The 27,286-nt window shown below is 45.1% G+C and overlaps 1 protein-coding gene and 2 long non-coding RNA genes across 11 annotated transcripts in view; 2 read left to right on the top strand and 1 right to left on the bottom strand.

Moving 5' to 3' along the window:
- PDE6C (phosphodiesterase 6C) overlaps positions 1-22,504 on the bottom strand; it is a 52,211-nt gene extending 29,707 nt beyond the window's left edge. For 2 of the 9 annotated variants that reach the window (XM_086378724.1, XM_086378725.1), the window contains exons 1-7: positions 21,683-22,162; positions 14,895-15,047; positions 14,705-14,794; positions 12,868-12,942; positions 11,859-11,923; positions 11,688-11,754; positions 4,538-4,585 (exon numbers count right to left, since the gene is read on the bottom strand). In XM_086378724.1, coding sequence (XP_086234850.1) covers positions 4,538-4,585; positions 11,688-11,754; positions 11,859-11,923; positions 12,868-12,942; positions 14,705-14,794; positions 14,895-15,047; positions 21,683-22,147 — 963 coding nt within the window. In that variant the 5' untranslated portion in view covers positions 22,148-22,162. Of the gene's footprint in view, positions 1-4,537; positions 4,586-4,770; positions 4,929-11,687; positions 11,755-11,858; positions 11,924-12,867; positions 12,943-13,622; positions 13,764-14,704; positions 14,795-14,894; positions 15,048-21,682 lie in introns of those variants that run through there. The other 7 variants (XM_086378729.1, XM_086378730.1, XM_086378722.1 and 4 more) reach the window with 6 other exon arrangements.
- LOC147344066 (uncharacterized) lies at positions 5,035-7,161 on the top strand. Its single transcript, XR_015155689.1, has 3 exons — positions 5,035-5,157; positions 5,699-5,928; positions 7,005-7,161. It is a non-coding gene; the product is annotated as an uncharacterized LOC147344066 (long non-coding RNA).
- On the top strand, positions 17,396-22,639 carry LOC147344064 (uncharacterized). The gene is made up of 2 exons (XR_015155691.1): positions 17,396-20,702; positions 21,184-22,639. It is a non-coding gene; the product is annotated as an uncharacterized LOC147344064 (long non-coding RNA).
- Positions 22,640-27,286: the final 4,647 nt, after the last annotated feature.

The raw sequence follows: 27,286 nt of genomic DNA, 5'->3' as shown, positions 1-27,286 counted from the left end.
TGCCCTTCACCCAGTTTTCTTCACAGTATCATCTTGTGCCACTATGGTACACTAGCAAAACCAGGGAACACAGATTGGTATGACCCATGGAGCTTAACCAGGTTTAACCAGATTTGTATGTGTTTGTGCATGTGTGGGGGTGTGGAGGGCTGTTTTTATGCAAATTCATCATATATGTAGCTATGTACAATGTCCCTGGAATTGAGAGAATTAATCCAAGAATTAATCCACTTGCACTACCCCATTACAGCCATCCCCTTGCTATCCCCCACTTAGGTTGCTTTCAATTTAGATAAAGAATAATTTGGGGGTGTTCGATGCACAATTCCTATGCTGTGACAGAACGTGGCTAGAACTATGCAGTCATAAAAGCACTCTTGTACATTTGACTAAGTATCCTAGGACCAAGTGTCTGTATTGTGACAACCCTACCCTCTTCTCTTCAATCCCCTTCCCAGCCCTAGGATGGGAAGCATTTACCTCTATTACCTCAGTGCTCCCTGTTCACTTTTTCTGTCCTCCAATACCTATCTAGCTAATTCCTTAAACTCTGTTGAAACACCTAATGTGGTTTCTGTTTTCCTGACTGATCCACCAAGATCGTCCTTTGTCCTGTGGTGTGGTTCCATTTAGTAAATGTCTGTCAAGTCCCATGATGTTTCAGGACCTGGGTTAGCTGCTGAGGTGCAGAGATGAAGAAGTCACAGTCCCCAACCTCGAGATAACAGTGTGTTAGGGGATGCACACACAGAAGTTCAGGAGTGCTTCTCAAAGTGTCCGCCAAGAATCAAGGGCAACAGATCTTTCTTTTTTAGCCAGTTTCATAAATCTCCGGGAGTGTGTCTTAAATAAGCTTCCCAGGTGATTCTGAAATCCTCAGAAGTTTGAAAGCCATTGCAAAGACAGCCAAGTCCCCAACACACCACACTGCTCCTCCTTCTGCCTGCTCTCAGCTTGTTTACTCATCCTCAGAGATGGAGGTTAAGTCTCGCCTCTCCCAGGGAGGCTTCTCTAGCTTTTCACCCACATGGAACTTTCCTTTTTCAGAATTCCATCAGCACTTTTAGCCTGGATCACACAACTTAGGTACTTTCCAAATGCTTTGAACTGTTGGCTTTTGTCTCTGAGGCTATTTTCTAACCAAAGAGCAGTTCCATAAACTGTTGAATTCTACCTAAGTAATGGGACAGTGCTGGGCATATAAGGGATGCTCAATAAACAACTGCTTATTAGTTGAAGAGCTCCTCTTTATGCTGTTGCTGCTGCTAAGTCGCTTCAGTCGTGTCCAACTCTGTGCGACCCCATAGATGGCAGCCCACCAGGCTCCTCTGTCCCTAGGATTCTCCAGACAAGAGTACTGGAGTGGGTTGCCATTTCCTTCTCCAATTCTTTATGCTTGGAATGAGAAGCAAAGAAACCAAGCCTCAATTCATGCTTCCTAATGGTCGAAGCTCTGGGGGAAAAAAGTAGTGCACAGTTGTTCTCAAAATTTTCAGTTTGGGAAAACACTATGAAACATTTATATACTTACAACCTCACACAGATCAGAGACAAAGTCAATAACAGAAAGTGTTGTTACCTGTGTGCAAAATAACCTCACACCCATAAGTACCTGGGTGTACATATATTTTTAAAAGCTTCCAAAATACGTTTTACTGCCTCTGTTTTTCAGTTCGTATTCATTACCTGTTCACGTTCATGTGTTTTGCTATTAAATTGGAGCTTGTTCACAGAAAAGTGATAAGAGGAACTTAACACTTGAAAAGTAGGACAAAAACTTAAGACTGAGAATATTCTATATACTTTTTCTTCTGTGAATTGGGATCACTTTAATTGATATGAAAGGAAGAAGTCCCTACTTCACTTCAAGGAACACCTCAAAGATGTCTACTTGTCAATGCCTGGAATCTGTGAACAAGTTACTTTATGTGGAAGGAGTATTAAACCAGCAGATGGAGTTAAGATTATTAGTCAGCTGATCTTAAAATAGGGAAATTATCCTGGATTTTCCAGGTAGACACAATGTAATCACAAGGATCCTTACAAGTAGAAGAGTCAGGGTCAAAAATCAGAGAAGGACATACAACATCAGGGGCAAGGTCAGGCCAATGCGATGCTAGTTTTGAAAGCGGAAGGCACCACAAGCCAAGGCTGCCTCTAGCCCCTGGGAAAGACAAGGAGACAGGTTCTCCCCCAGATCCTTTAGAAAGGAAGTCAGTCCTGCCAATACCTTGAATTTTGCCCAGTGTGACCCATATTAGACCTCTGACTCCAGAACTGTAAGATAACTCAGTTGTGTCACTTTAAGTCACTGAGTAGTCATTGTTATGGCAGCAACAGGAAGCTAATACATCATGCCACCAAGGAACATAGTTTGAGAACCACTGCCTTTTCAGGTTTGCTCCAACCATAGTTCACTTTGAATCATTGGTTTTTCCATTACACTTCTCAGGTGCAAGAGGGACCAGTGAGGATGGAGGTGGGTGTGAGCAGATGGAGAGAGAAGGGGAGGCCGGGTACGGTGGAGGCTTGGGGAGAAGGGGCGCCCTTTCCTGAGTCTGATCTTTGGGATGATGCAAAAAGGGGAAATGGAGAGGGAGGCTGAGAGCACCCCAAGATGCAGTCCTGACCTCAGTCCAAGGATGGAGGGCTGGATGGATGGAGGGCTGGGTGGGAGTGTCTCCAGCCACAGTGCAGTTCTAAAATAGTTTGCAGGGCTGAAGGGGATTCCTAGGACCCATGGTGCTGGTTGGAGGAGTCTGGCGCCTCCCAGGAACTGGCCTATGTTAGTATCCCAGGGCCTGGAAGTGGAGCCTCCGCCCTAGCAGTGGATTTCTGAGCCCAGCAGACATTGGACGGTCATCCTTCCCACAGTCAGAGTCCCAAGAAGCATGTTTTCATGGGCACTCCACTGATGTTTCTTGGGGAACTGGGAGATTCCTATGGGCTGGAGGTTTACCCCAGGTGAGTGCTCAACTTCCTCTGAACCATCAGAGCCCTTGTATGGCTGCTCCCATGGAAGCCACACGAAGCCCCCAGAAAGCACAGGCCCTCACACCTCAGAATGCAGCTTGGTTCTACTGCCCTCCCTGTCCAGACAATGACTGCTTAAGGTTCAGACACCTTAAGGAGTCCATGTCCCCTTCTTCCTGCCTGTGCACCCTTTCCTGGCATGCAATTACCATAAACAGAGGGGCCAGGGCTGGGCACAGTGTGGTCACACTCAGGCCTTGGACTGCCAGGAGGAAGGAGCCAGAACAAGGGCTCTGATGGTTCAGAGGAGGCTGGGCACTCACCTAGGGTAAACCTCCAGCCCATAGGAATCTCCCAGCTCCCACAAAAAACATCAGTGGAGTGCCTGTGAAAACACACTTCTCAGGCCTCTGATTGTGGGAAGGATGACCGTCCAATGGCTGCTGGGCTCAGAAATCCACTGTTAGGGTGGAGGCTCCACTTCCTGGCCCTGGGATACTAACACAGGCCAGCTCCTGGGAGGCGCCAGACTCCTCCAACCAGCACCACGGGTCCTAGGAATCCTCTTCGGCCCTGCTAACTCTTTCACAACGGCATGGTGGCCTGAGTATGGTGTCTGCATGTTCCATGTCATCAAGCAGAAGGATGAGCAGGGAGAACAGAGGGAAACCTGCCCTGAAACTGAGCAAGTGGCCACAGGTTCTTCCTGCCTGGACACTTTTGCTGCTGAGGAAACACCCCTCAGCCTCTGCCCCCCACCCCAGGTCGCCTTCACCCTGGTGTGGGCAGAGAGGGGGCTCTGTGGGTGAGTCTGTGTAGATAGGAAGACAGCCGCTAGTGATCCCCACTGGGAAGGCTGTCTCTATTCCCAACTAGACAGGTCTCCAACCGGACACGCTTGTTAAAACAGGACACAGAACAGCAGGGGCTAAAAGAAAAGGAGAGGCTGTGGGGCCAAAAGCCAGGTTGTCCCAGTGGTCAGGTGGGGAGGGAGTGAGAGAGGGGACAGGTAGGGATGGGCATCTCTGGATGTTGGAGGCGGAAAAATTAAAACCAAAAGTCTGACAGCATGGGGAGCCCCCAAGAACCCAACAGGAAGCTTCTGTTCCTCCTAACGGTGGTGATAAGCCGCCAGAAAGGGTGTGAGAAACCTGTAGAGGTCTGAATCCAGGTGGTACGATGTTTTCAGCCAATCACTCAGGCGGAGACCATTTACTGAGCACCTGTGCTGTGCCCAGACCACCAGACGACCAGGGATGGGAGAGAATGGAGAAGTGACAGTCCCTCCTGCCACCCCTTTGGCCCCCTAACCCACCCCACCCGCCAATGCCAGAGTGACAAACACCCTACCTCCTTGTCTCACCCTCCTTTCTCTTCTCCCCCTTCTTTTTTGCCTGAAGAACCTGCTACGTGGTGGCCAGCCAGGGTGAGCAGGACATAAGCCCTGTGCGTGCTTCCTGGTCACCCCTGAGCACCCGGCGGACTCTGGGGGTGGGAGTAGGGGGCAGTGCCGCCCCTGCTCCCTGCACTGGCCGGGGTGGGGGTGGTGGCAAAGGGCAGTTACCTGAAACGTGAAGTATTCATCCGCCGGGGCGTTCAGCATGTTGCAGATCTGGAAAGCAAACAGAGCCATTAGACACAGACCACAAGGAGAAAGGACGTGGGAGCAAGGGATTCCTCCCTAGGCCTCCAGCGCTCGCAAGCACATTATTCACTCTGGGCCTGGCCAGACCAACTGAGCTAACAACACACTGAAGTTGAGACAGATGGGCACCAGCCCTTAACCAGAGTGCTTACGTCTGAGAAAACGTCTCCTCCAGCAACAGAATACAGAGAAACTCTAAGGGACTAAAAATAACTGCATGCACTCCCAGTTGGGGCAAAATGTAAACAGTAAGATACAAAAAACGTAACAAGCCAATGGCCATTTCTGAGGTGTGGGGAGCAAAAGCACTGACCTCGGCACACAGCACCGCCAAGGGGGTGGGCGGACCCTCTGGCCCAACCCACCAACCCGCCCCTATCCTCACCGCAATTAAGGCACCAGCTCGCCCCACCCAGGGAGCAACCTGTTTCTTGTTTTTGCTCCCTCCTGCCCGCAACTGGAGTGCCAATAAAGCCTTGCCTGAAGTCCTCCTCTGGCCTCTGACCAATTGCGATTGATTAAAGAGCCAGAGGACCTGGGTGGGTAACTGTTGGCTTTTCTTCTGCTAAGTAAGACACTGGATGACGTTTAGCCCCATCTTTTCTCCTCCCTACTCTTCCTGCCTCTAAGGAATCTACTTCCAAATTCAAAGCAGCTAGCTGCTCAGACCAAGAAGAGGAGGAAGCTAAAGCAGAAAGGCCTGGCAGGTGTGGCAGCAATTCTGGGAAGACTCTATTTTCTTTCCTTTTTTTTTTTCTTTTCTGATGTGGGATCCAGGTTGGAAGAAGGTGGTTAAGGGCTGGAGGAAAAAACCAGACAGCCTTTTAGGTACACCAGAGTAAATATTCACTATGAGACATGGCTTTAAGTACTAAATTCAGAGACGATTGGTCACATCCATAAGGACAAGGAGTCATTCCATTTTTGTTCATTTTGAATTATCCTTCTATCAGGTCAAATCCACAAGTGGGTCTTAATAAAAGACAGCATCTTTCTTCTCACCAAAATTAGATACTTTAAATCATAGCATTTTAAAGTTAGAAGGCAGTTTAATAATTGTTTAAGCTTTTCTTTCCACAGGTGGGAAACAGAAGCCCAAAGACATTAAGTGATTTTTTTAATTCATGGGATAAGAGGAGAACTGAGCTCTCCAGTGAGGGTGCTGTTGGAATCACCTCTCCTGGTGTTGGGAGTGGGGAGCCCTAATTGGCATCATTCACCAGTTTCCATGTTGTAAATATACCCACCATGGGGGATTTCAAACTGACCTGGGATTAACAAGTTGCTCACCAAACTCCTGAAAATGGAAGGTAGGAGCCAGCTTCTCCCTCTATGGTACTAACTCTGCCGGCCCCTCCACCCAACAGAAGTGCTGTTTGGGAGTGGCTGAGCCACATCAACTATTTTTTCCCCCTTTACTCTTAGAAAGCAAATGTGCTGTGCTTAGTCACTCGGTCATGTCCAACTGTGCAACTCCATGGACTGTAGCCCTCCAACCTCTTCTGTCCATAGAATTTTCCAGGCAAGAATACTAGTGTCATTTCCTTCTCCAGGGAATCTTCCTGACCCAGGGACTGAACCTTCATCTCCTGTGTCTCCTGCATTGCGGGAGGATTCTTTACCCGACGACTCTTACGAAGCAAATGTGACCAGCTTTCAAAGTTTTTGTTAGTATTTCAGCCTAAGAATTTAAGGAATCACTTGTGCTATCCATTAATTTTATGATTGAATCTGAATAAAAAAACATGAATTGATTGGCTGAGCATCCTTCACATGGGTGTCAAAGAGACAAAAAGCAGCTTAATTCTCTTTTCTGACCTTACCGTCAGCAGTATCTATTTTGGTCCAGGCTTTTTGGCCTTTAGAGAATATCTATAGATGGATCAAGGTCCTTGAGGCCAAGCTTTTTTTTTAACTCAGTATTCAAATATTCAAAAATCGTCTCTACCCTCCCCATTTCTCTCTCTAAGTTTACAGATCATTTGGATTCTAGCCTGGTTTTATCCTGCATTTCCTGCTTCAATTCTACAAATATAATTCTAGAAACTACTTTTCATTTTCTAATGTTTTTAACTCTAAAAAGTCACTCAACTGAAGTCTAATGTTTCTCATTCAGAGCTGGGATTTACTAATGAGAACTCTGTGGGCACGTGTTCCCTAAATTCAGCGAGGTCCAACTGAAGGGATAGTTCATCCAAAAGCCTGCCTTTATTACAAGGGGTTGTGAAAAAAAAATCAAGGGAAAAGTTTGAAAAGCTAAATGGAAAAGTTTCAAGCAATTTGGAGGAACATCATAATTACAATTAAAACTCCAGATCATTTTTATTATTATTAAAGATTTTTTAGTGTTTCATTTCTTAAATAAGTCAACAACCTCTTATTACAGATGATGATGTTAAAACCCAGACACATCAAGGGATTTGCCCAAGGTCAAGGATTTGCAATGGGATTTGCCCAAAGCCGGACTGAGTCATGGCACCCAGGGATCCTGAGTCATGGCCGTTTGCTGTCTTTACTAGAACCCACCGTCATATCACACACAAGTGGCCCCCAGGAATGGCGCTGCTCTGGCTGGGTCTGCTGAAATGTTTGATATCATCCTCTAGACCAGTGCTTCTCAGTCAGGGGTATATTATCCTCCTGAGGACATTTAGCAACTTCTGAGACGTTTGGATTCTCACAGGCAGGGTGGTGCTACTAGCATCTAATGGGCAGGGAGGCTGCTAAAACCCCTACAGTGTAAAGGACAGCTGCTCACTGCAAAGAACTAGCCCACAATGTTAGTAGAGTCCACAAGTTTGAGAAATCCTGTTCTATACACAGAAATTATGTTTTTAACAGATCCTGCCTTTTGAAATATATAGCAGAGGGTGACACATCTGGGAGTGAAAGGAAAGACTTAAAAACTCACAAGGACAGCACTGTAAAGGGAGGTTGTCCCATACAAACTGGGATGTATGTTCACCCAAATTCTGGAGTCTCCCAAAATGGCTCAAGGTCAGTTCTCTGAAAATCATTTTGGGAATGCTAACTTGTCTAATGAGTGATTTGATGAGAAATGCCTTACACTAGCGGAGAAGGCGATGGCACCCCACTCCAGTACTCTTGCCTGGAAAATCCCATGGGCGGAGGAGCCTGGTAGGCTGCAGTCCATGGAGTCACACAGAGTCGGACATGACTGAACGACTTCCCTTTCACTTTTCACTTTCATGCATTGGAGAAGGAAATGGCAACCCACTCCAGTATTCGTGCCTGGAGAATCCCAGGGATGGGGGAGCCTGGTGGGCTGCCGTCTATGGGGTCGCACAGAGTCGGACGCAACTGAAGCGACTTAGCAGCAACAGTAGCAGCCTTACACTAGATTTACACGAGTTTGCCATCAGTCTTGGGCTGCCAGCAGAAAGGATAACGTCAGGGGTGGGGCTGAGGGCAGGAGCTGAGAGGTGAAAGGCAGCAGTAAAGCAAATGCAGTGAATCTGTGATAGAAACAAAACCTGGGGGAAGAAAATCCTCCACAGCTTTTGGAATTGATTCTGGCAAATTGGTTACATGGCAAATTGATGACTTGGCAAATGAATCGTTCAATGAGTTGGCTTTTGTTGCGTTGCTGCTGCTGCTGCTAAGTCGCTTCAGTTGTGTCCGACTCTGTGCGACCCCATGAACTGCAGCCTACCAGGCTTCTCCGTCCATGGGATTCTCCAGGCAAGAACACTGGAATGGGTTGCCATTTCCTTCTCCAATGCATGAAAGTGAAAAGTGAAAGGGAAGTCACTCAGTCATGTCCGACTCTGTGTGACTCCATGGACTGCAGCCTACCAGGCTCCTCTGTCCATGAGATTTTCCAGGCAAGAGTACTGGAGTGGGGTGCCATTGCCTTCTCCCCCATTTGTTTATTATTTCTCCCAAATTTTCAATTGATCTGCTTTTTAATCTCAATGATTTTACCCTAAAAATACTGCAATTTTAATGGGAAGGAATTAAGTTAATTCCATCTAATTAGCTTTAGGTTTATTCTTTCAGTTAAAACAACTAGAAAAAACTGAGACTAATTTTCCCATCCTTGTTTTCTCTCATCACTATTTCTAGCTACTTGATGAACATTCTGGGAGTTAATACTTTGGATTTCTCATGAGTCCCTGAAGTTCTGTATTTGGGAAGATCTTTTCTCTCATGTTCTAATTTTTCCTCCTTTTATTGAAGTCATCAGGGATGACAAACTTATTATTATAAACTTTTTTCTTCCAACAAAGAGGATTCTTTGGATAACTATCAGGCTTGTGGTTAAATATCCTCATCAAAGTCAGAGCATCTGTAACTTGGAAGTTTCCATCTTTGCAAGCTACAAGTTAAGTGCTTAACTGATATAATTTTGCACTCCTGAAAGAGTGCTCATGACTTAGGTGTCAAAAGCTTGTGTAGGATTAAACTTTGGTGCATTAGTTTTCTCCAAATTGATTTTTGGACAATAAAATCTTTACCTGGGAAACATCTAGGAGAGAAGAAGTGCTTAAAAAGTGGGGCAAAATAAAAATGCCACTTGCAGCAACACGGATGGACCAGGAAATTATAAAAGTGAAATAAGACAGAAAAAGACAAGTATCACATGATATTGCTGATATGTGGAATCTAAACAGTACAAATGAACTTATTTACAAAATAGAAATAGAGTCACAGATGTAAAAAACAAATTTATGGTTATGGGGTGGAGATAAATTGGGAGGTTGGGATTAACATGTACACTCTACTATGTATAAAATAGGGCTTCCCGGGTGGCACCGTGGTAAAGAACCTGCCGGCTAATGCAGGATTTGCAAGAGATGTGGGTTCCATCCCTGGGTTGGGAAGATCCCCTGAAAGAGGGATGGCAACCCACCCTAGTATTCTTGCCTGGAAAATTCCATGGACAGAGGAGCCTGGCAGGCTACAGTCTGTTGGATGGCAGTCAGACATGACAGAGCACCTGAGCACACATATATAAAATAGGCACCAGGGACCCTCTGTATAGCACAGGGAGCTCTACTCAAATACTCTGTAATGACCTATATGGGAAAAGAATCCAAAAAAGAATGGACGCATGTACAAGTATAGCTGATTCACTTTGCTGTCTGGCAGAGACTAACAAATACATTGTAAATCAACTATACTCCAATAAAAAAAATTTTAAGTGGTGCATAAATTCCTTTATACCACCTGTGGCAACTTTGGGAATATCAAACTGGATAAAAACCCCAAATGGAGCTTGATAGATGGGCTGCCAGGAAACCAAAGGACAGAAGCCAAGGGCCAAGCTACTTGGCTATTTCAGTGAGGCTGAAAAATTGTGGTATCTGTGGATTCAGTTAGGAATGAATTGGAATACTTTGGTCAGTACCACCATGTCAGGAATGACATTTAAAAATAGTTCAGTTATATATAAAAAAACGGGAATTCCCTGGTGGTCCAGTGGTTAGGACTCCACACTTTCACTGTCGGGGATCAGGTTCAGTTTCTGATCAGGAACTAAGATCCAGGCAAGCCGTGTGGTTCGGCAAAAAAAAAAAAAAAAAATTCAATTATATCATAATATTTGTTAGTATATATTGCTGTTTACTCTTAAAAGACATAAAATTGTCTCTCCTTTTTCTTTTCTTCCCCTTCAACATGTCTCTGCACTAAGAGATCATGTCACTTGGTGAGGCCACTTTGTCCTGTAACCGACAAGCCCAGAATTAAGCATCCTCCCTGAAACCCTAGGGTAAAGCATCACTACATAGAAAGATTACCTTGCAGTCACAACAGAATTTTCCTTACCCTGTCACCATTCTGAATCCAGAAATATTCACACTAAGCAGAGGCAAATTTGTCACAGTAAAAGAAAAAACATTAAACAACCTAAATTTTGTTTCACTTCCCCTGTGACCCCTAAGTCACTGTAATTCACATGCTCATTTACTAAATAATGAAGATGCATGAACACAATGACAACACTAAAGAAAAAACAACCATGCAAATACATGCTATAAAAATATTTTTTTGGAAACTTGAGTTTGAAGGGGGAAAGGAAAGATGCCAACATAAAGAAACGTAAAAAACAGGGAACATTCTCGCAGGGAGGTATCTTGATGCCAAAAAAATGACACAGATGGTGGAGAAGCCCTACTAGGGAGAGAAGTCAGCCATGAAAAGGAAGGAGAGCATGGTCAAGGCCAAGTGGGAAGCTACTGGGCCCCTGACCTTGAGGCCTATGCGACCCACAGAGACCTCTTGTTTGTTGTCTTCCCACCCCTAACCTCTCTCAGCCGGACCTGGCCTACTCTTCCCTCCCACCACAACCCCCGCCCCACATGAGAGACCAGGGCAAAAATCTTCACCTCCACTATCAACTCAATGCATTTTGCATTGCAATCAATGGCAAAGTCCTCTTCTTATATATTTTTTCTTTTGTCAGTAATTTTCTGAGTTTCAAAAGTCGTGACCAAGGGGAACTATATTTAAGGTCAAATTAAACCCAGCATGAATCATAGTCGTGAGCTACCAGGATGTCTGAACTTTGTGTGGCTGCAGAATAAGAGGCTGGGAGATGGATCTGTCTTTCTTGTGTTGACTAAATATTTTCTTGCGGAGTCGAGGAGTTTCTAGTTCACATACATTCTGACTACCAAGATTCTTCTTTCCTGTGTCCTGTGCCAAAGTGGCCATCTTACCCTTACCTGGTGCGTTCTTGCCTTCACAATTGTTCCTGCTGCTGCTGCTAAGTTGCTTCAGTCGTGTCCAACTCTGTGCGACCCCATAGACGGCAGCCCACCAGGCCCCGCCGTCACTGGGATTCTCCAGGCAAGAACACTGGAGTGGGTTGCCATTTCCTTCTCCAATGCATGAAAGTGAAAAGTGAAAGTGAAGTCACTCAGTCGTGTCTGACTCTTTGTGACCCCATGAACTGCATCCTACCAGGCTCCTCTGTCCATGGGATTTTCCAGGCAAGAGTACTGGAGTGGGTTGCCATTGCCTTCTCCAGCAATTGTTCCTATCTCTTAGCTAATGAGAGTTTCATCCAATATTACTTAAGGTTCAAATTTGTTTGATAACTTACAAATCCATTTTCAGCAACGTATGTTGGCAACCCACTAACGAGAGTCCAGTGGTCCGTGGGAGGTGTCCTTGAGGAAGATGAGAAGAAAAAAAAATCATCGCTATGCAAAGAAATGCACTGAATACAAACATTAAAAGGCAACTCCTGCAGCTGCTTCATGGCAAAACTCACGGAATGACTTTGATCTCTTCTTTTCCATGTAAAATGTAATCGATGATTTTATAAAAGATGACTTCCTAAGAGGAAAGAGAGAGAATATGAGAAAAATCTTACCTCCCAGAGAAGACATTTTTCCTTAATGAACTTTTTTTTAATTTAAATATTTTATTTCCCAACCACATTTCTTCACATAACATAAATTACCAAGCTACTCATGTCCTAATTACAAGCTTACAATTAAACTAGAAATATCATTGGCCACTTATCATATGAACAAAACTGCTGAACTAATTTTAGAAAGTTGAATACCCCCTAACAACTTCTAGATTTTCTTTTAATTTCTATTGTCCAGACATATCAGACTAATACTTCCATAGAACAAATCATGGAATTCCTCAACCTCCGTCAATGTTTTCCCTTCCCAGCTGTACAGTGCACTTACCCCCTCCAGCACTCTGAGTGGGTGCCTAAGAAGCAGGATTCTGTGAATACGTTGTCAAAGCTGGAAGGGACTTGAGAACTAGTCTCTCTGCTTCTTTGGGCAGATGAAGAACCTACACATTCCGTCCCCTGCCTTCCCTTTCCTATATGCTGGGGATATGGTGGTGGAACAAGCTTCCTATGAAACTTGCAATCAAGGGGGAAAGTAAATCTAAGCCAACCTTTGTCTGCAGATCCCAGTCCAGCATGTCAGAAGAAAGGCCTGGGCACAGTGTGTTTTAAAAACTATGCAGGAGGCTCTAATGCTCCCTCCTTGTGGAGAAGCACTGATCCACCAAACCCTAGCGTCACAGAAAAGACAACTGAGAAGTTAAACGAGCGAAGGCAAGGGCAACCCAGCTGGTTGGGGCAGAGCTGAAACTTGAACCTCAAACTCCTTGTCCAGTGCTTTCTGCTTCTCCAAGGTCCTCCAGGAAGTCCCAGTACTAGAGCCCAGTCCTTCTTGGGCCAGCGCTCTTTCCTTTACACACAGCCGCTAAAACCAGGCACAGATATCATCAAGAAAGATGTCTGCACTCACTCTGCCATCTGGTGTCTTTGGACCTTTGTAAGGCTCGACTTCTCCAAGCTTGACTGGCCACTCATCATAGAATTCCTGAAGGCAAATATATTGAAACACTATTAAGCAAACTGTCCTGTTACCTACCATATCTGAGTGCCATTGGTTTGCATATTTTATGTTAATTTATAATTCTGGAATTTTAAAGCTCTTTTTTAGTAATGCTGTTTATGAACTTGTGACTGTAAACAAGTCAATCTTTTAAATCTGTAAGACGGAGACAATAACAAAATGCGTATTACAGAGTCATTATGTGGATTAAATGAATAATACAGAGCACCTACCCTGACACATAGTTAGAAGGAAGGAGGGCAAGAGGAAGGAAAAGAATATGTATGGAAACTCTCTGAACTTCCTGCTCATTTTTTTCTGTAAACCTAAAAATACTCTAAAAGAATATGGTCTACTAATTAATTTTTAAAAAAGAAAAAAAGACTTGTTGAAGACACATAGAGCTAGGAAGTGGAAAAGCCAAGTCTAGATACTTTTTTGCTCCAAAAAGTACACTTTCCCTTCTTCTTTTCCATGTAAAATGTAATTGATGATTTTTAAGTTGACTTTATATAAAAGATGAAAGTACCATACTTTCTTGGCACTGATTTTTAAGATCTATACCGGTAGTTCACGTAGTATACCCATTTTTTAATGGGTTGCATCTCATGTGATGTGCATTTTATAGCCGGTGGTAGGGGAGACAAAACATATGGAACAGTGACCTTCTCCTTGGTCATGTCCAGCAGCCCAATGGAGTATCGTTCGCAGTTCAGGTATGTCCTGACAGTGTAGAGTGCTTTGTGAAACTGTCGCTCAACATCTGTGAGCTCTTCAAATACTTTGTTGGCTGACCACATAAGAATCTGAAAGTAGGTATTACAAAGAAAACAATCAAAACGAAATACAGTATGAAGAGGAGCATTAGTCAGAAGAAAACAGGAGATGCATCAAATAAAAGGAACACATGTGAGCAAACAATGCAATTCCATTTTTGCATATGTACGTGTCCAACAAACTACCGAGAGTCTCAGGGTGGGATGATGAGCAGACCTTTTGCAAAGCCGTGTGTTTATGAAAGCCATGACTGATCCCCATGTCCAAAATGTTTTGGCTCCAAAGGGCAAGTAATCTAACACAAATGCAGAGACAGTTCCTAGGCAGAGGGTCCAGTATTGGGGGCCCACTGGCTACTGCTGGCCCTTGTGGGAAGAAAGCCACCTGCCTCCTTCCATGTGTCCTGAGCTAGTCGAAGGTTACCTGCCCTGGACAGTTAGCATGGGCCAGGGCCTTGGAAGTCCTCTATCCCAACCACCCTCCCACCATTGTACTGATGAAGAAACCAAGATCCACAGAGTAGTTCAACTCAGGTATCCTGGCTACCAATGCTGTTCTTTATCCCTCTGGCTCAAGGAGGCAACAGAGGAGCGATTTGCTTCTCAATGTAGCATCTTTACTATGTACCAGGAATACACAGCTCTGCTGAGAGCTTTATGTGAACTAATTCATCTAGTGACCATTTAATAGTCACAGCAACCACGTGGGGTAAGTACTGTGATTATCATCGCCACCTCAAAGAGGAAGAAACCACAGCTGCCCAGGACACAGACTAAAGAAAGCAAGCAGTTGTGCCTACAGATAGAGGGGCAGGAAGGTGACGGGGAGGGGACCACAAGAGGACACTGGGAACGGAAGTTTGGGGGTCTGATCCACAGGGCGTGGTTGGGGAGGATCTGCGCTTGTTGCCTCTGGGGGATCTCTTTGTCAAACAGGTCAGCTGAAGTAGTCACTGTCACCTTCTCTTTACCTGACTTCTTCGGGATTCAATATTGTACAGGTAGTTGGTGTGATGAAGCTTTAGGATGATAGAAACAAAGCTGAGGTATTTGGAAAAGACCTACGGATGGCGGAGAAAAACAAATTAGGTGTGACATCTTTCAGTTACACAACAAATAAATTTACTGAGCGTCTGAAGGGATGCCCAGGGTTAGCATTACCTCTTCATCCTGTTTGGAAAATTCGGATGCGTCTACTTTGTTAACTGCCATAAACACAGCAAGAACCTCCTTGCCCATCACGATGGGGGTTGCCAGCAGGTTCCTGGTGACATACCCGGTTTGTTTGTCCATGAAGTCAGAAAAATGGCTGTTCTGAAAGATACATTCCCACATTTGACATTTGACAAAGCAGCACGAAACCATGAAGTGTAGATCTAGGAAGGGCAACAGACCATCCTCTGTAGGTCGCAGGATAATGGTCCCAAGCCAACATCCCCACCCACCCCACCATCCACGAGCAGACAGAATGAATAAAGCATAGAATGAAATGGCCCATTTCCAAATGAGCTTTCCCACCTGAGCTGTGGCCTCTCCGGGTTAGGCTAGGGTTGGGCGAGGATGAAAGAGGTGATGTTGTGACCAAATGGAAAGCCAGGTTCTAAGGGGAAGGGAGGCAAGGATGCAGGATTGTAACAGGGAGGATGTGCGTGCTCTAAGGAGAACACAGCTGGGATTCCACAGGGCTCTTCTTTTTAATCGCAAAAGTAAAATTTGCCCTTGAAACCTCCCAACCATCATAAGGAAAAAATTATTAACTGCCCCCAAACCCCTCCTAATCTCACCTACTTGAAGAAATCTGTATTACAATGCTTAGTGTGCCTCTTTCTATGCCTTTCTCTATACTTGGACAAAGCATTTTCTTTTTCTTTAATAAAATTTTCTCTCCTAATTTTATGCAATTCGTCACTTAACACTATCTTATGGACTTCCCTCCAGACTGGTGCATATGGACGTGAACTAGTTTTCCAGATTCTTGCATGCTATTCCACAGCGTGGGGGCTCCAGTTCTGCTCAACCAATATCTACTGATTTAGTCTGTTTAGAGTTTTCCCCATTGCAAACAATACTGCACTAATCACCCTTGCTTTTATTTTTATTGATGGAGTCCCCAAATGGAAATGTCTTTTGCAGTATCAACAGGTACACGAAGTTTTAATTTACACCAGTTACTTTTACAAAATGTTGAAATTCTTACCACCCTCTTGACAGCACCAGATATTTAACAGTTCTTCAAAGTCTTTTTCTTTTTTTTAAAAAGTATTTTTATTTATTTAGGTTGCACTGCATGGCATGTGGATCTTAGTTCCCAGACCAGGGATCGAACCTGTGCCCCCTGCAGGGGAAGCGCAGAGTCTTAACCACTGAACCACTAGGGAAGTCATTTTCTATCAAGTCAATATCTCTCATTCGTATTTTTTATTTCTTTCATAGGGGAAAATGAAATGGATCATCCCAGATACAAGCTTCAAGTAGAAGACGCAAGGGACGACTCTAATTCACTAAGCATGTAGAGGGCACAGTGATGAGTTTGGAGAGGCATACAAGTGGAAGGGCTTGGGAAGAAGGTCAAGGATAGCAGTTATCTTATTAGCTGTAAGTGAGAGCAACTGTGGTCGTGTATAGACTCTGCTTGCTCTGGGTCATGACTAACTCCTCTTTGAGTCTTCATCATTTGAAACTTCAACTGAAATTTCCACCTGACTTTGAGATTCAGTGGCCAAAAATCAATGTGGTCTTCCTTTCACAAGTTGTATTATGTTCATTTCCCCACGTGGGTGGTGCTTCTATAAACAGCTGGACTCTGTTCAGTTTCCCAGAGTAAAACTGGAACAGTCCACTGGTGTGTGACTTTGGGGCCAGCATCGCCATCAGGGCACAATGACCGCTTGGGCAACAGAATCACAGCCCTGCTCAGAGCAGGGGACCTGGGCTGAAGCTCCGAAAGACCTGCAGACTGCTGCAGATTTGCAGACATCATGGCAGACCTGCTGAATTCTAATCTCCTAAAGTGGAAACTGGCTTCCCCAGGAGTCTATACTTTTAGTGGATGAATTGATTCCGTAGAGGATCCTTAGAAATGTTGGATGCTAAGGAAGTCAGATGCAGCCCTTGACCCCAGACTTCTTCTGTACCCTTCCAAAGTGGAACCCCAGAAACCAGCTAATTATGTAGGAGGCAGCATCGCATAATTGTGAAGAAGGTTCCCAAGTCAGATGTCCTTGGCTGAAACCAGCTCCTGATTCACTAGCTGTGAGCCCCTGGGCATGCTACTTAACCCTCTGCATCCTCATTTTTTAACCTGAAAATGGGAACACTGGATATTATCTACTGTCTATCGTACCTGATGTAAAAAGAGAATAATATAGTGTGGGCAGAGCACTTAGAAAAGAGTCTGACAGATAGTAGGTGCTCAGTAAATACTAGGAAGCCAAACCTGGGACTTTGGGGGCCTCTCTGGATGACAGGGCTTCCCTTGTGGCTCAGCTGGTAAAGAATCCGCCTGCAACGTGGGAGATCCAGGTTCAATCCCTGGGTTGGGAAGATCCCCTGGAGAAGGGGAAGGCTCCAGTCTTCTGGCCTAGAGAATTCCATGGACTGGATAGTCCATGAGGTCACAAAGAGTCAGACATGACTTAGCCACTTTCACTTTCATTTCTTTTACTTTCACTGGATGAGAGGTCCTTCAGGTTTTGCATTACCATTTGGCTTCCAATGATGATGTGATGAGTTAGTTGCTCAGTTGTGTCCGACTTTTTGTGACTCCACAGACTAGCAGCCCACCAGGTTCCTCTGTCCATGGAATTCTCCAGGCAAGAATACTGGAATGGGTTGCCATTCCCTTCTCCAGGGCTTCTTCATGACTCAGGGATCAAACTTGGCTCTCCTGCATTGTAGGCAGATTCTTTACCATCTGAGCTACCAAGGAAGCCCCATCATTTGGCTTCTACTTCTAGCTTTTCTAACTAATTCCAATCACTGAAGAAATGAGATGCTCTTAGCTGATGCAGGCCTCCTATGCCTAGAAGCACGCTTGCTCCTGGGGGCTAGCTCTCTGCCCTGTGCCAACAAGAGCCATGTTTTTTCCTAACTGCTGTATCTGTGACTTTCTCATGCAGCATCTTCACTCAGTCCAGGACACCTCCAGACTTTGACAGGTTCTTTTAATCCACTGCTATAGCCCAGGCTGGCTCACTGTCCATTTTCCTCCTAACCTATTATCCATTATAGAAGGTGATCACTTTCATTTACACAATGATGCTGGGCAGAAGGAATAACCAAAATGCCCAAAACATGCACCATGGGATGGAGCTGGGCAGCATTTCTTGGCTAACACATTTTACTCTGCAGCCTCAAAACTTGATGCTATTTTATTTTAGATTCTAAGCACAAGAAGATGTTCTTACATTCAGTGAATGTTTTGAGAAAATGACTTACAAGTTTCAAAACTTAATACTCGCTTATCATCATATCTGAAAATCTTGGATAAAACCATCCATCAAATTTCAGGGTAGGTGAGGTGAGGTTTTCTGGTTTTGTGTTTTCATTGGTTCAAACAATCCTTGGTAAAGTTTCTGTGAGTAAATCCTGTATCTTTTGGATTCATGAAGTCCCCTCAATGATTTTTCTTCAAATAAGTCAATGAAGGCAATTGGGAATGTTTAGAGCAGAGGGCTGCCTGGATCCTCAATCTTAGCACTGTTAAATTCTGATCAAACATCTGGAGATCCGGAGTCAGGAGACAAGGATGGAAAGCTATAAGTGCAAGCCATAAGCACCCTGTTAATTATTGAAAACTTAGGATTCTCACATGGCTTTCTTTTAAACCGCTGCCAGGAGAACCACCCATAGAGTTAATCACCAGCTTTCCCAATAGAATAGGAAATGATTAACTTGATGAGGATATGTCACAGTTTCCTGTTATTAAGTTCCCTGCCTTTAACCTGTTTTAAAAACAGGCAGTGATCATTGACCCGGTTTTGGCCACTTATACCTGGCCCCCAAACTCTCTGGACATTAATATGATATGATCATAGCTGTCATTTATTGAGCACCTCCCGGGAGTCAGGCACTTTATGACCTGGTTCCCTCTATTTCTCTTGTGGAGAAACACAGTCCGTCATCCAGTCTCAGGCCTGGATCTGTACCCAGGTCATCTGATGCCAAAGCTCTCACCTGACACCATGTGGCTTCTCTGCTGCCAAGGCTGGGAGTATCCAGTTCTGCCTCTCCGTCTGTGGGCAGGTAGTCCTTCCCTCCCTGTGCCCACACTTGCCAACCAGGCAGGAGTTGTGTGTGGTCAGGGCTGTGGCAAAGAAAAAGGGCGGCCTTGCAAGACCTGGATTATGAGCCTAGATCCGCCACATTGTGCCTAACTGACCTGGAGAAGATTCTCACATACACGGGATGGAAATAAAAATACAGTCCTGGCCTTCTGCACAATGTCTTTGCCAGAATCAAGTGAAATCAAGAACGAGAGGAATCTTCATCAAGCGTCAAGTGCAATGAAAAAGTGAAGAGGTGGTCGAAACGTCACTTAAAACAGTGGTTTCTAACTCCTTTCTCTGCAGATTTTACCACAGCGACTTAAGTGTGGTGAGCCTGCAGGGCTGCAGGGTGGGGTGAGCGTGGGAACACAGCCAGGAGGCTGCATCTTCTCCAGTCCCTCTTATCACCGATCAGACTCTGGCCCCTGGGAGAGACGCAGCCCCCATGACTCAACTTCCTGTCTGCCCAAGAGAAGACTTAAACTAACAGTCCAGGAGCCCTTCCAACTAATCGTTTACAGTTGATTTGAAATTCAGTTCCTCCTCTTGCATCTCTTCACCCAGAAGACCAGTGGTTCTCAACATTGGCTGCCTATTAGAATCACCGGAGTAGCTTTTAAACCATACTCCTGGCTGCATCCCAGTCTCTGAGAGCCTGATGTAATTGGTCTAGTGAGAGTCTCACACATCTGTATTTTTAAAAGAGCTCCCAGTTTGATTTTAATGTGCTTCCAGAGTTGAAAAGCACCATTCTCAGAGGGGGGGAAAAATGCTCAGAAGCAGTAGAAATGAAGGGCAAATGAGGTCTTTGTCCCTTTTCAGAAGGGAGCTCAGGAGGGCGGGAGGGCATCTGTCTTCACACATACTCAGTAAAAGGGAGAACTGAGTGACCCTGCCCCCCACTTTACCACCGCTCTGCCTCTGGGGTGTCCATCACAGACGGCGGCAGACCCAGGCCACCTGACCTCTTAAGCAGCTCCTTTCTATCATTCTGTCCTCGACGGGACTGGGCTCATTAATAAAGGATCGTAGCAGAAGTTAGGGCTTGCCAGGTGGTGCAGTGGTAAAGAATCTGCCTGCCAGTGCAGCCCCTGGAGGAGGACATGGCAACCCCCTCCAGTATTCTTGCCTGGAAAATTCCATGGACAGAGGAGCCTGGCAAGCTACAGTCCAAGGGGTCACAAAGAGTTGGACAAGACTGAGCGCACACACACACACACACACACACACACACCCCAGAAGTCATTTTATCCATCTCTCCTTTAAAAACAACAACAAAAACTTTTTTCTGAAAAAAAGTCTTGCATGTCACTTTCTTAAGTTTGCTATCCTCGTCATTTTGGAGATGGCCTCAGTCAGAGACTTGAAAGAAGCATATTCTCATGAGAAAACTTCAGGATGTACAGGCAGAGCCTCCTCCCTAGGGTCCAAGAACTTTGCCTTAAGGCCCTTTATACACTAGAAGCAGCTGCAGCAGACCCAGAATCCTACTGAAACCAGACGGAATGCACTGCAGGGAGGGGTGCTAAAGACTGAGGACCCTCCAGTGCCTAACAGCAACCCTTGCCCCTGGGGCTGTTTGCTGAGTGCTGCTAATGTTTGACAACCTCTGCACCTTCTGTGGATCTGCACAGCCCCCCTCCTGTAATCAGCTTCAGGAGGCACGTAGGGGATTATCCTCCAGCCTCCAGCTGCCCTCTACGTAAGTAAACCTCTACACAGTAAGCGTTTCAGGGGCTGCCCCCAGTCAGTTCTGTTCCGTCATCTGCTAGCTCTCCCCTTTGTTAACAGCAAAGCAAAATGACAGGACGCATGTGTAGGAAAAGGGCTGGCAGGAGAAACTCCAGGCTGGGACCCTCGGCACTACTGAAGTGCAGAGATTATGGGTGATTCGCATTTCCTCCCTCTTCATTTGTATTTTCTAATTTTCCTTAGATGAACAAGCATTTTAGTTGGAAGAACGTTCTTTTTAAAACACAATAATTTATGTAGTGTTCAACTGGTCTTCGGGAGGTTTCAAATGTCCCATTTATAGGATTGGAAATTCTTGGTAGATCTGAATTAGGAGGGGTTGAGATGGCCAACTGCACTTAATCATCACCTAAATTCATGTATTTTTTATGATCCAGATGGGAACATTTTAAATTTCATGTCATTTTTCTTTTTTCACGCTTGATCTATAGGTGAGAGAATCATTCCTGAGCCAGTTCACCCCAAAGAGCTGAGAGTCTTCAAAGGATTGTGGGTGAGAAGCGTGGGGAGCAGTTCAGGGGCCTTGGCATCTGGGCTGTTGGCTGATCTCCCCAGTGAGCGGCCTGCTTTACCCTGTTGGTCAGAACAGTGTCCAGAGGACAGAAGAGGTGTGTGGGAGCAGGTGTGGACCGCCCCATGCCCAGGTAAGGTTGCCCCACATTACAGGGGACATAACGCTAAAACATTATCCACTGTTTATCTGAAATTCAGATTGAACTAGGCATCTAGTCATTTTATTTGCTAAATCTAGCCACTCTTGGCCTGGGGGTTCCTCTTCTCCACCACCCACTCCCCAGGTTATAGCCAAACCACAGCCACAAGGATGGCCCCTGGACCCACCCCCACCCCCTCACCCCCCTCTTTCCCATGTTCCTCCCCGAGGCCACCAAGACCTCCTCTCCACTCCACTGTCGCCATCAGACCACTCACCTTTTTCACATCTGGAACATTAAAGGTTTTCTTCGTGTGAGCAACCCACCCCACTATCCCAACGTCCAACGGAAACACAGCTTCTCTGTCGGGGACCACCAGGTTGTCCTCAAACTTGGAGGTGGGGGTGACGTCGAGCAGCTTGGAGGCCACCTCCGGCGTGCCGTTGCGGGCCCGACACAGGAACATGCTGCAGCGGTCTGCCTGCAGCAGCTGAGCCAGCCTCTGCAGGGCCCTGTGTGCCGCCAGCTCCACGCTGCCCGCCTCCTCCAGCAAGACCTCCAGCAGCTCCAGGTACAGGGCCGCCTCCTCCGCCAGCGTCCGGCCGGGGAAGGAGGCGCTGGCCGGTGCCTGTGCCCCGCCGCTCGGCGCCTCCACCTGCAACTTCCTGTTGAAATACTCCTTGGCGAACTGAGGGTTGGCCTCCAGGTATTTCTCCACCGTCTCTTGGCTGATCTCACCCATGGCGTGGCGTGCTGTGCTGCTCTGGTCTAGAAAGGAAGAGACCCTCAGAACACCACCAGAGGCAGAGTGCCAAGAAGAGCTACATCCTGGCCAAAGATACCAGGAAAATCCTAAGGGGCACCTCGCAGGAACCCCCCAGGGGCCGAGGAGAAAGGTTGTTTAGCAGAGCTTTCAAACTGGCCTGTAACTCTTGGGATGTGACAGAAGGCCCTGGCTTAGAGTGGGATTCAGGAAGCATGGGATTAAAGAGTTCTTCAGGACACGAAATCCCTAAGCATTATTAGCTCATAAGTCCTCAGAGAATCTGCAGAGCATCTTAGATCAGCCAGCCAAGTGACAAGTCAAACTGACTATTCCAGAAAAATAGCTGAACCTTGGTGGCTGTAGGCAATAAGGAGAACGGGGGTGTCCATTAATTATATTACATAGGCATTGACAATACTTGTTCTTCCGTGGTAGCTCTATGAAATGAAACTGTTTAGACCTCAGAAATGTCTGTTTGTTTATATGGCAACGTCAAGGAACCTTTAGGGAGATGGAAGAGTTTAGCATAACACAACATAAAATCAAATGTTAATCTTTCCTTTCTTTAAAAGTCCTGTAATCGGCCCGCTTGCTTGGCCTGCTCTTTTTCTAAAATCCTCACCTCTCCGTTCCCCTCATTTAAAAACCTGACCTCAGAAATGGTTTATGGGAACAGACCTTGGGCTTATTCTAGAGAACTGAACATGGAAAAATATTTGCCCACAATTTAAGCCTGATCAAGCCACAACTTATATTAATACAATAATCCTTGTCAAAAGACACGATCATGAAAGGCAACCCCTGCAGCTGCCAACTGGGTTTTCCTGCTAAGCATATTAGTTTGGATTTTGTTTTCAATAGTAATAACCAGATCTCATGCCTTTTTGCTCCAAGGTACAGTCAGTTAAATCTACTGGATAATACATGTCTTGTCTGTTGCTAGGATCTTTCACACCTCAGGGCCTTTTGGCATAGGAAAAAACACTTAACCATTACTTACTTTTGTTTAATGTTCAGGTTACTAAGTTTTTACATTGATTAAGCACATTTTCCCAAATATTTAAACACTATTATGCAACTAATAAGCCGAACTACACATTTCATGAACCAGTTTCCTTGGCTATCTACAGGCTGATTCAAATTCAGTCAAAGGTCTTTTAAGCATTTCAAATAACCCTGCAAACTTTATATGGTGAATTCTCTTGAATGAAAATATATCTAAGAGTTACAGTGACTCTAAAGGTTAGTTACACCCACATTTAAATCCACTTTAAAAACAGCACAGCTATGGGTTTCATTTATTTTTCTAGACTTAAAGCTTACCTTGCTAGGGTGATAATGGTCATATTAGATAGAAAAGAAGAAGAGATTCACCGAGGCTGCAGTGTCTAGGTCATGAACTGAGAGACTGTTGATGGGAACATGGTTTTCCCCGGGGAACAGAATCCACACTGGCATTTGTTGAGCTGCATCACTTCCTATGGTTGAGTCCACTTGCTCCCTCAAAGGGTCTTGTCAAGCACTCTCTTTCATCTCCTTCCATCAGGCCCAAGTCCAGTCTCAGGATGGTCCTCCTAAGAATATTATTTATTTCATAATATCCTATTAGCATCTCATTATAATTACAGTAACATAGGGGAATCCCCTAGTGGTCCAATGGTTGAGACTCTGGGCTCCCAATGCAGGGAGCATGGGTCCAATCCCTGGTTGGGGAACTAAGATTCCGCATGCTATGCAGTGAGGCCAAAAAAAAAAACTTTGTAACATATATATATACACACATATACTTTTTAAAAAATAGAATAATGCAGAGGTTTATTTCCTAAGAGAAAGGAGTTGAGTCAGCTGAGTCACTCCAATGGGACTACCATCCATCTTCCTCTAACACAGTTGAGGGCACTCTTTCTCCCTGGTTGTTCCATGAGATGACTGTGCAGTTCCTACTGCTCTCAAAAGCATGTGTGTGCTCACAATTCCCTGATGCCATCCTTCCCTCTTTATATGCACACACAGAGAAAACACATATCCATATCCCATACACAGATTTATACTTCAGAAATATAAAGAGGTATTTATACTTCAGAGGTATGAATCTGTGTATGGGAAAAACAAAATGCTCATGTATGTTTACATTCCTCTACTTGTAAAAAATGAAAATGAATTTAAAATGAAGCATATTCTATCACAGTCAGCATTCTTATGTTTTGATGACTACATCTAGGTTCATTCATTTGGTTATTCTTCCAACACATGTCTATTGGTGGCCCATTATAAGCAAGACATACACTAGCTCCTGTGGTAGAGACTCCATGTTCCTCTTTTTCTGATTCTCCTCCCCTGCTAGTTGTATGGAAAGATTATTCTTCTCTGCCCTCCACCCCCAGTAGAGCCGTGTGACTAATTCTGGCCTGTGGGTTGTGAGCTTAAACCTCTCTTCCAGGCAGGAACAATCAATCGCCACAGTGAGGCCCGGGAGCTCCCCGCTTCTCCCTGCTCCCTCCCAGTTCCAGCTGGAGGGGCCTCATGGATCCCAGTGAGGATGTCATGGAACAGAGCCCCCTGCTGACCTGAGATGGACATGTAGCTCGAGTGAGAAATACATCTTTCTCGTGTTCAGCCTTTGAGACGTGAATGTTGTTACCACGGCATAACCCAATCAATCCTGTTACACTTCTACTTCAGGGACTATAGGGGATAAATAAGCCTTGGTTCCAGCTTTACAAGAACTTGTGGTGCAGTAAAGGAGCTAAGACTAGAACACGAAAAATTATGACGTGGGACTTTCCTGGTGGTCCAGTGGCTCCCGATGCAGGGGGCCCAGGTTCAACCCTGGTCAGGAAACTAGACCCCACATACCACAACCAAAAAAGATTCTGCATGCCACAACAAGGATTCCGAATGCAGCAACAAAGATGGCTGTGCCCCAACTAAGACCTGGCGCAATGAAATAATTTTTTTTAAGAAAATCATGAAGCACAGAGCAAAATAGAATTAAAAGCCAGAAGTGAAGTACATACATATGACTATGAGACTTTATGTGATATGGATATGGAATCATGTTTAGAGTAGATGGAAATAGAGAAGTCCAAGTGTGAGCCAGGGGGTGGTAATGGCAGAAGCAATGGCATGGAGGGTGGAGTAACAAGGGGACTAATGGGAGAGGAACCAGAAAGGTACGGGTGGGCCCAGATTACTGGGCCTCAAAGTCTAGCTGGGGATTCTGAACCCTGCAAACTCTTAGGGGTAAGAAATGACATGAAGGTTCATCTCTACAAGATCTCTTCAAGAAAATTAGAGATACCAAGGGAACATTTCATGCAAAGATGGGCACAATAAAGAACAGAAATGGTATGAACCTAATAGAAGCAGAAGATATTAAGAAGAGGTGGCAAGAATATACAGAAGAACTATACAAAAAAGTTCGTGACCAAGATATTCATGACCCAGATAACCACGATGGTGTGATCACTCACCTAGAGCCAGACATCCTGGAATGCGAAGTCAAGTGGGCCTTAGGAAGCATCACTACAAACAAAGCTAGTGGAAGTGATGGAATTCCAGTTGAGCTCTTTCATATCCTAAAAGATGATGCTGTGAAAGTGCTGCACTCGATATGCCAGCAAATTTGGAAAACTCAGCAGTGGTCACAGGACTGGAAAACGTCAGTTTTCATTCCAATCACTAAGCAAGGCAATGCCAAAGAATGTTCAAACTACCACATAATTGCACTCATCTCACACACTAGTGGAGAAGGAAATGGCAACCCACTCCAGTGTTCTTGCCTGGAGAATCCCAGGGATGGCGGGGCCTGGTGGGCTGCTGTCTATGGGGTCGCACAGAGTCGGACACGACTGAAGTGACTTAGCAGCAGCAGCACACACTAGTAAAGTAATGCTCAAAATTCTGCAAGCCAGGCTTCAATAATACGTGAACCATAGACTTCCAGATGTTCAAGCTGGATTTAGAAAAGGCAGAGAAACCAGAGATCAAATTGCCAACATCCGTTGGATTATTGAAAAAGCAAGAGAGTTCCAGAAAAAAAATCTACTTCTGCTGTATTGACTATGCCAAAGACTTTGACTATGCGGATCACAACAAACTGTGGAAAATTCTTGAAGAGATGGGGATACCAGACACCTGACCTGCCTCCTAAGAAATCTGTATGCAGGTCAAGAAGCAGCAGTTAGAACTGGACATGGAACAATAAACCAGTTCCAACTAGGGAAAGGGGTACATCAAGGCTTTATATTGTCACTCTGCTTATTTAACTTATATGCAGAGTACATCATGAGAAATGCCAGGCTGGATGAAGCACAAGCTGGAATCAAAATTGCTGGGAGAAATACCAATAACCTCAGATATGCAGATGACATCACCCTTATGGCAGAAAGTGAAGAACTAAAGAGCCTCCTGAGAGTAAAAAAGTTGGCTTAAAGCTCAACATTCAGAAAACTAAGATCATGGCATCTGGTCCCACCACTTCATGGCAAATAGATGGGGAAACAATGGAAACAGTGACTGACTTTATTTTGGGGGGCTCCAAAATCACTGCAGATGGTGACTGCAGCCATGAAATTACAAGATGATTGCTCCTTGGAAGGAAAGTTACGACAAACCTAGACAGCATATTAAAAATCAGAGATATTACTTTGCCAACAAAGGTCCATCTAGTCAAAGCTATGGTTTTTCCAGTAGTCACATATGGATGTGAGAGTTGGACTATAAAGAAAGCTGAGCTCCAAAGAATTGATGCTTTTGAACTGTGGTGTTGGAGAAGACTCTTGAGAGTCCCTTGGACTGCAAGGAGATCCAACCAGTCCATTCTAAAGGAAATCAGTCCTGAATATTCATTGGAAGGACTGATGCTGAAGCTGAAACTTCAATACTTTGGCCACCTGATGCCAAGAACTGACTCATTGGAAAAGACCCTGATGCTGGGAAAGATTGAGGGCAGGAGGAGAAGGGAACGACAGAGAATGAGATGGTTGGATGGCATCACTGACTCGATGGACATAAGTTTGAGTAAGCTCCGGGAGTTTATGATGGACAGGGAAGCCTGGCGTGCTGCAGTCCATGGGGTCACAAAGAGTCAGACACGACTGAGCGACTGAACTG

This window comes from Bos grunniens, chromosome 26, assembly GCF_055505025.1.
Source record: "Bos grunniens cultivar Pamir isolate PY7600 chromosome 26, Bosgru_T2T1.0, whole genome shotgun sequence".
Lineage (NCBI taxonomy): Eukaryota > Metazoa > Chordata > Mammalia > Artiodactyla > Bovidae > Bos > Bos grunniens.
This window is presented reverse-complemented; position numbering and strand designations above follow the sequence as displayed.